General features: G+C 34.3%; 2 protein-coding genes across 5 annotated transcripts in view; both read left to right on the forward strand.

Moving 5' to 3' along the window:
- The first annotated feature begins 2,587 nt into the window (after positions 1-2,587).
- Positions 2,588-8,754, forward strand: LOC140063151 (uncharacterized). The gene is made up of 8 exons (XM_072109607.1): positions 2,588-2,871; positions 3,247-3,329; positions 3,594-3,830; positions 4,076-4,162; positions 6,845-7,076; positions 7,510-7,637; positions 7,883-7,990; positions 8,250-8,754. Exons 1-8 carry the CDS (start codon positions 2,619-2,621, stop codon positions 8,379-8,381), a joined length of 1,260 nt encoding a protein of 419 aa, XP_071965708.1. The 5' UTR covers positions 2,588-2,618; the 3' UTR covers positions 8,382-8,754.
- Positions 8,755-9,231: 477 nt separating this feature from the next.
- Positions 9,232-12,845, forward strand: part of LOC140063148 (aryl hydrocarbon receptor nuclear translocator-like) — a 35,853-nt gene continuing 32,239 nt past the window's right edge. For all 4 annotated transcript variants that reach the window (XM_072109602.1, XM_072109603.1, XM_072109604.1 and 1 more), the window contains exon 1: positions 9,232-9,353. The gene's annotated coding sequence lies outside the window, so the exon portion shown is untranslated. The remainder of the gene's footprint in view (positions 9,354-12,845) is intronic.

Raw genomic sequence — 12,845 nt, forward strand, 5'->3', positions numbered from 1 at the left:
GGTCAACTAATAATTAAGGAATTTCATTATTTAAGGTAAGGTGGATCACAGTAGTGGCATCAAATACATAATAAATAAGCCAAATAATAATTAAGGAATGTCATTATTGAGGGTAAGGTGACACGGTAGTGGCATCAAATACACAATAAAATGTTAACTATTGTTTACTGTGTTTATGTGGTGTTGTGTATAAAAGCAAGCATTGCGAATATGCAGGGAGGTAATATATAAATAAGTTAAAAATCAAATGCCCTAAGTAGGCCTATACCTTGTCGAACACCAAATGTTACTATTAGCCAGCCAGAAAATGCACCTTCTATAGTTACCAGTTGCTCTCTATCATTATACTAAGATTAGAAAGATTATCAGATACACCAAACTTCTTAAATTAAGTAATAATAAGTAGGCCTAATTGGTAACTATGGTATTATATAGCATCACACTATGATCGACAATTAATAGATGTGTAACAATGAGAGAGACTAAGTTAGTAGTACAAGAACGTTTCGGGGTAAAACCATGCTGATTAAATCTCAACAAAACGAAATTATAAAATACAAACAGCGCGAGCACGCAAAACCTGATAGTTATGATAACGTTAACATTTCAACTATCCAGAGGTCGAGCGACTTCCAACATTTTAGGTGGGGAACTCGACTTCATATGCCTAAGGCCTAGATCCAATTTCGAGTTTGTCCTAGACATCAGCATCTTTACAATGTTCTATTGATTTCATCAGTCAATTAACCCCATTTAAGAACGGAGAAAAACTAACTGTTTAAAACATATTTATTCTGGGACGGTGCGGCCATAACACAGCTAGTACTGGAGACTTCATATTTAATTTCATATTTCAATGAAGAGGTGCACTTTCCGGGGACAAGCTCTATTGTCCTGGTGAGTCTTAGTTTGTTTCATATAATTTCAAATCATGTAAAGTTTTTTCGACCGGGAACCTAGCAGCTCTATTTTTCAAAATTGTCTTTGCTCATCCCAAAGTAGGGCCTACTCTCAGTTCTAGATAGATTGGGTTCGAATCTTTTACGGATACTTTTTTTTAAATTTAAAATAATGAATATTTTTTATTATTTATTTTAAGAGACATTTAAAGGGTGGAAAAAGGATTTACTAAAATGCCAGGTATTTTGATAAATAGCAGTTTTTAAAGTCTTCACTCGCTTTGATGTTACGCTAGGCCTAGGCAGCCAAGCACCAAGCAACACGTACCTGCGCTTCGCTCAAATTTACCGCAGTCATATTTTGGACGGTGCCCCCAATATTTCGTTGCCATGCGAAACAGATTTTTACTGGCTTACGAAAAACGAATACGTGTATCCGTTTTCGTTATCGTATTCGTAAGTTTGCGAAAACTCCCTTAATAGTCTATGTATACGTGTATTACGTAATTCATCATTACGTCATAAATATCATGGGCTTCTTTTCGAGGTTTTATGATAGTCTATTTAATGGGAAAAAAGAATGCATAACAACTTTGTTTCTGATTTTTTTTTAAAAAAAGGTTCAATCTTGTTTAGGCCTAGGCCTGACATTTTCAACCCTTTAAATGTCTCTTAAAATTAAAAATCTCATACAAAAAATATCCGTAGAGGTTCGAACCAAATCTATCTAGAACTGAGAGTAGGCCTACTCAAAACTGAGCATTACCCGTTATGCCACAAAGTACATGACTTAACAGCTGATAATAGTCTATTTATACGTGTATTACGTAATTCATAATTACGTCATAAATATCATATTAACCTTGTTCAAAACTATGCGAGCTACTGTGTTTGGGGTTCACATAATAATACGCCCCTCTTTCCACCAGATCATGAGGCGACAACATCAGTGCATCTGGTGATGTGCTGGAAACGACCCCAAAAGGCTGTGTCAGGGCCTTAGTGCTGAGGCAGGGAGAGCACATTTAACATCTTTTTTTTTTGTGGCTTTCGCCACCTGTATTTTTTTAAGTTTTTAATTTTATGTTAGCGCCCTCAATTTAATCAGGAAAAAAAAAATTAAATATTTCTCTTCGTTACGTGTTTAGAAGAGAATTTGTATTATCTCATCGACGTTTGGTATGCCGTGTTATTATGCAAATGAGTTTATACAGGTGGATCGAAAAAAATACAAAAATACTATGTCGAGAGTTTTATTTTTAATTGTTTTGCTATGTCGAAATTTCGACATAACTATATTATATTCATGTAGCAGGCTTTTCATCTTAGGTCTTTTGTCATAAATATCACAGCGTGATTAATTATCCATTAGTGTATATCAAATTATTTAGTTGAAAATGCCTTTATATCTCAATCCACATACATACTATACATACTAGTTTGACCCTAGGATTATCTGTATGCTGAGATGTTTTTACTTTAAACATTATAATCGAATATACCTACGGAAATAAATTATATTTGTCGTTTAGAGAAAAGCAACAGTATCGTGATACGATATTATATAGGTTACTTCAGTAAAGCTATGAATATTCATATTAGAAAACAGGATGTTCGATTAATTATGCAAATGTTGTCACCGCGTTCATTTCATTCCTCACAATACATTCGTTCATTTGTATGCAAGACGTGACGATCGGTGAATTGTTATCATAAAGCATGTCTCAACCAGCAGTTAGCAGTAGTCCACCGACGTACACCCCACAGAGCCTTGATAGGCCTGAAAAGGGGACTAATTCCTTCTGGGAGCTCTTTAGGTCCTTGCCTGTAATTAATGCCATTTCTTCAAATATATTCAACGCGTATGACAGTGTTAAAGCGGCGCCTATTATTGGTGTTGGTGTAAGAATCATGGAAGGAAGCTGCCAAAGTGTCCTAAAAGAAGTGAAACCTTGCACAAATTCGCTTCCAGGTTGGTATTTAGTCTCAAATAACAAACTAATATTCTTTTTTGAAGTGTTAAACCACAACAAAATCGACCAAAATAGTGATGAGCTGAATTCACAATTACTTCACGCCGTGTATATTCATACATCCGTCATTTCGGTGCAATAAATATGAAGAAATGTCCACAGAATTTTATTCTATATTATAAAATTCGGTATTTATTCTATATTATAAATAGTGACAAATAATTCAATTTTTATTATTAATAGTTTCGCATTTTAAAAGTATAATACAACTCAGCCAGAATACAAAATTTGTTGTATAGGCACATATTAGGGTAATGCGCGCCGACCGACTCTCCCAAACGGAAACAAAGTATATAACTGCTTTATTTTTTCAGTAAAAGTCCTAGATGACCTTGCTTGTGGCGTTTTATTTGCTATTGAAAATAATTTTGAAATTGTTAGAAAAACACCAGAAGAGGTAAGATGAATTTTTCACTTTATAAGGTAAATATCGTATGGTCTTAAAAAAATAATAAATAGGGCAGGTTGTGCGTATCGACACTTTCAACAACCAATAACCAATTTCAAATCCATTTATTTATTCAATTTATAGGCCTATAGTAAAATTAATATTTCGGTAGCATTTCTGTAAAGTAAAACTACGAATAACGGAACTTTGGTCCCAAGGCCTCCTAGTTTCGGTCTGTTTTCGTATTAAAAAAACTCGCGCAATATTTTTAAGATCGGCCAAGATATTAAAACGACACTAAACAATGGAGTGGAGGTATTTGTGCAGACGTTTCCCGGACAACTCGCACTCTCTGGCCTGGAGCTTGCTGTATCTGCCTCAGAGTCTGCACTTAATGTGATAGATCAAAGAGAAGATGAAATAGATAATGAAAATGAACCAGACGAAACTGATGGAGAAACAACGCCAGGAGGAAGACAGGCGACGATTGATGAACTCTGGGGATTAAAGGTATGCTTACTTTGTTTCCCGATTGCTATAATATGATAACCTAAACTGGTACACAAAACTATTGAATAGTGAAACGGTGCGCTTTATAAATCTACCATCTGATCAATCATCTAGTGAAGAGCGAGAGATGATTTTGGTGTCGTTCAAGACTTGTTAGCCATTTTCAGAATAATTTTATAGTAAAAAAGTTAACATTTTATTAGATAAATCATGAATAGTCATCTTAAAATTTTATATATTTACAGAGTAAAAAAGAATGCGAAACTACATCGTTTATTTACAAACCAATCAAATGGATGAGGCGACTTGTTGCAACACCGTTTTATGTTTCGGTATCGTATCTCGCTCTTTTGCAAATTGTTGTAGGCCTACACTGCTGAAAACAAAATCCTCTCAAGTTGACAAGAAAAACTGTTCTACTCTGGTGTCTATATTGACCAGAATTCACAATTTTATACCTTGTCACAAACTTGTCATAATTGGCCTAGTAATTAATAATTAATTTTAATAATAAGCTAGCCTAGCTTATGCTACATCCAGGCCTATGCCTAGTACTCGTAGTAGGCTAGGCTAGGCCTAGGCAGTACATGAATGAACGTAATATAGTCACAACTAGCCCATCAATTTAGAATTTAGCTAGACCCCTAGCTAGGCCTAAACTATAGGGAGTAGGTCCTAGGCTAGACTAGGCCTAATAGTAGTATGTTACACTGTATGCTATTGCTATACTACTAGAAATTGACAACAATGAGGAATGGCCTGGATAGATTACTCGGCCATGGTGTTACTAGGCCTAGGCGTTAGGCTAGGCGCTACGCTAGGCTCTAGGCGCTAGGCTAGGCCTACCTACAGATCTGGACTGGAGCCCTAAAACCACATTAATAATAATAAATATATGACTTACTAATAATATACTTTATCATCAATCATGCATTGGGCCTAATAATATCAATTTTTACCTTTTATTTATTTTACGAACCAATGAGCAAATATAATAGCGGCAATCTCTCGCGGTACATCAATGGCTGGAAAGTTTTGTCTGCTCTGTTAAAAAAGTGCGGGAAAATGCACAACTGTGTCAGAGCCATATGTTATGCGCGATTTGAACGATTTGCGCAATTTGAAATTGCGCAAAAAAAATCCTTGCGCAATTTGAATTGAAACATGTGTTTCAAATTGCGCAAGCAACGTATTAAATTGCGCAAGTAATCTGCAAATTGCGCAAGGTTTTTCGACAGATTGTGAAATCATGCACACCCATATTTTTATAGTAATTTCTAAGAATGATTCAAAATTAAAGATAAATATCGCATTTCCTTATTTTAGTAGTGCAAATATTGTTATAAGTTAGCATACCGTCGAAGAACCGACGAAGGAAAACGAAGCGGTGGTGTTCCACCAGGCGGGCGCGGCGCGGGCGGCCGGCTATACTACTCTAGCCTAGCTAGGGTCTGGACTATTGATACTGACTAGGTTACATGGCCTAGCTTAAACTAATATTAAAAACTTAAAAAGTGAGTATTAAACATTATCTTCATTGAAATGGTCTTATTTATATAATAAAATACTAAATTTTAAACTCCTCTGCCTAGGCCTAGCCTAGCCATGTATGGGAAAATTTACACTTCGTTTTCAAATTGCGCAAAGGTGTCATATTGCGCAAGAACTATCTTGCGCAATTTACAAATTGTGCAGCGCAATTTAAAATTGCGCAAAGATTTTCTTGCGCAATTTGAAATTGCGCAAGTTGATTGCGCAATTTGAAATTGCGCAAAAAAATCTTTGCGCAATTTAAAATTGCGCAAGAATTCTTTGCGCAATTTCAAATTGCGCAAGGATTTTTTTGCGCAATTTCAAATTGCGCAAATCGTTCAAATCGCGCATAACACCTTATATATAAAGAGTTACGACATTGAAGATTAGAAGCCATTTTTGTGTCAAAGAATTCACACGCTGAGGGCGCGCGCGTTTCTTGTGTATAGCGTTTTCCTGTAGTTCCATGCATTATTTTTAGATTTTGTTGTCCGTGAAATAACGCTTAGATTCCGTTTTTATTTTAGTAATTAATTTTATTAATGTTATTGATTTGTTAAAATTTATATATATTTTTCATAATAACAAAAAAATAAATACTAGGGCCTACATGGAAGTTAGGATACAATACAAAAAACACACAAATTCACAACTCTTTTCATGCAGTATATGGCTTTCTGTGTGTTTTTGAACAAACTGCGCCGCCAACATTATTAATATTCAGAGACGCGTTCATCATTTCATTTGTAATAATTTGCCATTATTATTTTAATAATTTGCCATTATTATTTTAATATTGTCCATACCCCTTTCAGTGTATTAACAAATATATATCCACGAAACTTTATTATTTTATTTAGTCATCAAAGCATACATTATTAATTGAAAATAGTACATAATTGCATCTTTGATAATTGTTATTAATGGGACGTAGTTATGGGATGTTTTGTTCCAAAATCAATCAATCGAACGCTATAATGTACTAGCGCACGCGCGCGCAATATTCTTTGCCACAAGTACTTCTGTACGCTGTGCACATTGATATTTCATCGTGAAATGTGCAATTACATTTTTTTAAATATAAGAAAAAGTTGAAAATATTTTGTTGGTCCTATACTTTACATGCATTAATGCAGGAAAGTTTGACCATTTTAATCTGCATATCACGTGACTATAATCTAATGTCGTAACTCTTTATATATATATGGCTCTGACAACTGTCAGCCTGGAACGCCACCAGTACATTGTTTGTTACTTGGCAATGTGACGCAAAAAACTTGTAGTTTTTTTAATAACAAGATAGCTTCAATGTTTTCAGTGACTGTTTTACTCATCTTTCTGTTGTCTATTCAGTTTCAAGGTATTCATTTTGTTCCAAGATTTATACTTATACATTTGGAGACATACTAAGGATATCATAATAATTTTTTTATTATTTTTTATTAATATTAATTTATCATAATTTTCTTTTTTTTTTAAAGAATATGGTGCTTAAGGGCGTTTACAATTGGCTTAAGAACTTTGACAAATCGTTGGATCCAGAGAAACGAAAGGAGATCGAAGGAAGACGAAAGTTAACAGCGAGGCGACATTATAGTAACTCGTTGGTTCGAAGAATCGTAAATGCTCTTTCACCTTTAAAGTCGATGTTGATGATGATTGGTGTGATTGACGAACATCAAATTCGTAAGCTACTTCACATCACGGGAAATGGTATGCTTATCTGACGACGACGTTTACACACAACATTTAAGCTACACGTCACTTGTTCCGTTTTAATAAGACGTACAACGCTATTGTTGACGTGTTCTATTTTTGATGTCATATTTAAAGATATATTTTCACACCCGCCCACGCCCAAAACAAACAATTTACAAAACCGTTTTTATTGTCGGATAATAGAACTTTTTATTTAAAAAAATGTATAAATAAAATTATAATTTACTGGTAAAACCTTGATTTAAAGAAACATTGTCACATAAAGCCCGTTGTCTTGAATGGTTAGAAGGGTCAGATTTCTGTTTAATCATTTATGGAGATTTTTTTGGCAAAATTGTATTTTATCTTTGTTTCATGTTTTGGGTAACTTTATCCTACAGTATCTATCCCAGTTGAGTAACAGTAATACAATCAATTCTATTTATAGAAAGTGTGGATACAAGTCCTGTAAAATCTTCGAATGATCGAGGAACAAAGAGAGATTATTCTGATGTTGCTGATGAATTAGAGTATGTTGTAGAAAACTACAAATCCGGTGAAGATGAAGACTACGTCGTAAGTATAGTGAACATAGTGAAGTGATCTAAGTAGCCTATACCGTAATTTATCTAAAGGGCACATTTACCATGGTGAGGGTCGCAGAGTCAGACGTCTATAAATAAGGAAAACAGAAATAAATAAAAAAATTCACAAAGAAAACGCTTAAAAAAAAATAACAAAAAAGTTTATGATTTCTGTATTAGGCCTACATTGTAAGGCATTTTTTCCAAGTTTAATCGATTTACACGTTATGCCCACAGCAACCATCTAACGTATCAACCGACAGTGACGAATATAATGAAGGAGAGACGGAAAGTGACATAGAAACGCAATTGAAAGCAGAACAAGATTCTTACTCATTGCCTACGGTAAGACTACAGGGGTAGATCAGGGAAGAAGGGAGGCGGTAAGACAGGGGTAGATCACAAAGGAGAGGATTAACTGGGAATTTTCCTAAAACATAACGCAACGCAGACGTAAGCGCAACGCAAGATTTAGACCAATCACGATCTATCTTGCAACGTGAATTGCACTTAGTCCTCTTATGTCCCCTAGTGAGAGCTAAACCTCTAAAAGTCTGTTCTATCTAAGGTATTCACGTAAATAATAATTATATTTTTATTGCAGTCAACTGATAGACTTTCGAAACCTCCATCAGTAATGACGAATGGTCTCGCCGCCGAATCCAAAGAAGTTAACAAGAACTCAACGACTAAGCCTACAGTTACAGTAGAACCTGCAGCTATTCAGAAAATCTAAATAAAGCAATATGTTTACATTCAATACAGTAACTCATTGTACTGATTACTAAATATCCTCCGACGCGAAAACTATCTTTATTTTTATAATTAGCAGCACTTTAAGTGGTTAGAATGTTGTCCTTCATTTAATAATTCATAGATTAAACATGTAAGTATTACGCTAAATATCCTACAAAATGATATATAAAATATATATAAAAATACAAATTTTTGTGTGTACAGTATAATAATTAATATAAAGTAAAATAAAAAATGTCTTGCCCGATATTGCAGGGCGCCCTCTTAGGTTGTTGGAAGTTTGGTTTTTGTTCAGTTGATCATATTAATATTAGATCGTCTATCTTTGGTAGCCTATAGAACAATCAATCGTCCTCCTGGCGCGTCTCTCCTGGAATTTTGTGAACACGTTCAACTTAAATTGTAATTTTTCTAAATTGAAATTTTGAAGATTATTGATTGCCATGCAGCTTCTTATTTCGATAAGTTAAATAATGCATACCAGCAGATCGGCTTATGATATTCTCCTTTTTCAATCTGATCTTAGACCTTAGAACCATGATGAATTCAATATAAATTCATTTGAACAATTTCAAAGCATTTTTTCACTGCTTTGATCAGAAGTACAGACTAAATCTAAAAGTACGCCAATTTCTTTATAAAATTATTAGGAAGGCCTAAACTAATTAATATTTGATCTTTTCCGCCAACGCCTGGTGGTGCTATTATAGGTTTTTCCGATGAGAAAATCGTATCCTGCAATTATAGCGGTGTGGTGGCGCTATAGTATCTTTGCAGAGCTGAGAGAATTAATCCCATCGTCGACATTTTTATATTCTCCTCTCCTATCGCGAATGTTTATCGCGAATGTTTATGAGAAGCCATAATAAAGGCTGGAATATTGTGCCTAAATACAGCTAAACGGTGGCACTTTAATTCAAATGCAACCAGTGAATGTATACATCAATATTTGGTGCGTATTTTAAATATTACTGTTTTATTGATAAATGTATTTTTAAGTTGTTCTATTATGAAATACTGATGGAAGGTTAACAGATTTATTATTAGACCGTCTTCTCCCCTTCCTTCTACCCACTACACTGCTAGGGCCCGGCTAAGCTATACTACTACTAGGCCTAGGATACTGTGCGAGTCAATACTAGGCCTAGTAGTAGCCCTAATACTACTACTACTAGGGCTAGTTGTATTAGTAAACATATTATTTTGGTGGTCAGAGAGTTTATGTTAAATAAAGCTAGAAATATAATAATGGTAGTAAACTAACTAGGCCTACTGTACTGTATGTAGGACTAGACTAGAGAGGCCCTAACTAAGTTTGCCTTTATTATAAATATAATAAAGGCCTAACTAGGGCCTAAATGCACTTGTCAATTGTATGACCGACTATACAACTCCCGAGAGGTGCGTCATACCTTGCACACTATCGTTCATTGATGTGACGTACCTTTCTAGTTTTTTTACGAAACCCTTCCGTCAGTAATTATTTGTAAATGACGCACCTCTCCCAGGGTAGAAAGTAAATAAATACAAAGTGATAGGCCTAATGCCTATGAATTATTCACAAAGAAATAAAAAAGACAGTATCTTGCAATTATTTTCCAATTAGACTCAAATCTACTAGTAGTACTACTTGTAGTATTACCATAAAATGTGCCATATCAGACTGGTCATTAATGATCCAAATGCAAGTGAACACAGTTCAGTTGACTCCTGTTCCAAGACTTTTTGGGTCCAAAAAGTCCTAAATTCTTTTTAATCATTAAAAAAATTACATTGAAATATGACATTTTATAGTGTATGAGCATGGGTATTTCCAGTTTTGGTAGCTGTTTGAAGCTATTTGCTAATGCTAGTATCATTGATCAACTCTATTTACAAAATTGTACTGTATACTATCATTTATCATTGATAATAAAGAATAACAAATGAATGATGATAGCAAATTAAATCATGATTATTTTACTTTATTTTATCTTTTATTTCAATAAAAAGAAATACAGAGTACAACATTCTCCATAGCTCAAGAACAAATTACAAAGTGTCTACATTATTATAAATATTTGTTAAAAAATTGTTGTTTGTACTGGGTATAGAATACTGTAGAAGAAATGACTGTTTAAAATATTGCCGCCGCCACTGTACACCCTCTCAATATACAGTATAAAGTATTGCCGCCACTGTACACCCTCTCAATATACAATATAAAATATTGCCGCCACTGTACACCCTCTCAATATACAGTATAAAATATTACCGCCACTGTACACCCTCTCAATATACAGTATAAAATATTGCCGCCACTGTACACCCTCTCAATATACAGTATAAAATATTGCCGCCACTGTACACCCTCTCAATATACAGTATAAAATATTGCCGCCGCCACTGTACACCCTCTCAATATACAGTATAAAATATTGCCGCCACTACACCCTCTCAATATACAGTATAAAATATTGCCGCCACTGTACAACCTCTCAATATACAGTATAAAATATTGCCGCCACTGTACACCCTCTCAATATACAGTAGTGGTTTTCTTTTTATTCATTTTTAATTCAAACTTTCGGTAGCTTTATTATGTCTCTTGTGCTGCGTGCGTTAAGGCAAGAAATGTAATCAATATTGGGCCAATTTCTGAAAAATATTGTAATTGATTTACAGATCACTATTTTCTGTTTTACATAGAAATGGTTACTAATTACGTAGTTTAATACAGACTTATGTTAAGTGTAGGCCTACATTTTAAGACAATCAACCACTTAATAGTAAATACGTACTTTATTACCATATTTTATAATGTTTACTAGATACTACTAAAGTGCAGTGGTATAGTAAATCATTACAAATAGAATGGAAACTGTGATACTTGATTGAATAAATCATGATTAAAGGCTTTGTTCATTAGCTGCATTTAAATATTCTGTAGAGTATCTTACAAACAATTAAAGATTCATTGATTAATTACAGACAATTAAAGTACTGTACATGCCAGTAATGATGAGCATGTAAACAGCAAAATAGCAGCATTCAAATGCATAATATTTATGACATGCTGCCTGTAGGCAATAGAAACCATCCATTTTAATTTTTTCTTTTATTTATTCTGTACCATTATTGATGATGATTGTTTTTTAACTCTAAAAGCCCATTTATACTAGGATGGTATTAATGCATTTTTACTAAAACTGTACATAAAACAAAATAAATACAGTAGACTACTACTACAGTTTTCATCATAGAACTAGGATAACAACAATATGCTGATGAAAATCAAATTTGTCACAATCTAATCAAATGATGTCATGATTAGTAATAGCAATAATGATTTTCCCCCAAATATACCACCAACAAATATTAGCTAATTTTTCACCTTTTAACAATATTACAAATTAGTAGTAGTATTTTTATTAGAAAATGGTTTTTCAAAATATGTTTAAAAGTCTTCTATGCTTAATCACAAATAATTGTTTAAATCAGCACATCTCATTCAGACTGTGCCTCTGATTTAAAAGAGATACAATAAAAGTTCAGTTTAGTGGGTTACATTACAATGAAAGATTCGGTCATTTATAAAATATTTACGCAGGCCTTGTCTTTTAAGGCGAGTGAGAGTGATCACTCACCTAACACACTCCTAAACTGCGCTTGAGGAGTGCGATTTACAACACGCCTAAATTTGGTAAACTTAAAGGGGGGTTCCGGGTTTAAAATGAATAGTAAAAAATGTAAAATATATTTGTTTGTCTCTTGAACGGTAAAAGTTTCAATTTATATAAGCGCCCAGTGAAGCAGAACGAAGGCTGTGAAATCAGGCCAGATTACAAGTGCAGCTACGGCAAAATCACACTGTGGTTACAAAATAGGAAATTCGTGAAATGGTCCATCTTCCGACGACTCGTTATCATAAACCATATCAATTACTTTTGTAAAATTATACTTATCTGATGTAATTTTAGTCGGTCTTCCCATTTATAAAGTCAATTTTTTATGAAAATTCATCAAAACAGTGAAAAATTAGATATGTTTGCACTTTACGTTTGCCGATTTTCGCACCGACTTAGGGAAAAATCAAAATCAATGAAGCGTAACGTATACTGTACATTCCTGCTGAGGATCGAGCGAGACGACGATACACGTGCTCTCTGCTGCCCATGCCTGGCATCGTCACGTGATAAGCAGATACAACAATACCAAACTGGTCGGGTCGAGTATACCCCGTCTATAATCACAACATGAACGATGTACAGTATTTGATTGAAGGTCGACTCGACCTACCGGAATGGTATAGATAATATAGCTCGAATGAGAGAGTTGGAATATTTGTGTAGTGCAGCCTATAGTAAAAGGCCTGGTAGTATCAATTCGCATAGGGTCTACTACACTAGCTAGCTCAATTTTTAACTGGGCCGGATCGGCTAGGTCTCCTTCCTACTACCTGGTC

The sequence above is a fragment of the Antedon mediterranea genome, chromosome 11 (assembly GCF_964355755.1).
Source record: "Antedon mediterranea chromosome 11, ecAntMedi1.1, whole genome shotgun sequence".
Taxonomy (NCBI): Eukaryota; Metazoa; Echinodermata; class Crinoidea; order Comatulida; family Antedonidae; genus Antedon; species Antedon mediterranea.

Bases quoted from the DNA above. Each gene is read 5' to 3' on its own strand.
- LOC140063151 (XM_072109607.1), top strand. From the start codon at position 2,619: ATGTCTCAACCAGCAGTTAGCAGTAGTCCACCGACGTACACCCCACAG. The intron at 2,872-3,246 runs GTTGGTATTTAG...TTATTTTTTCAG, and splicing joins TTGCACAAATTCGCTTCCAG to TAAAAGTCCTAGATGACCTT. The intron at 3,330-3,593 runs GTAAGATGAATT...AATATTTTTAAG, and splicing joins TTAGAAAAACACCAGAAGAG to ATCGGCCAAGATATTAAAAC.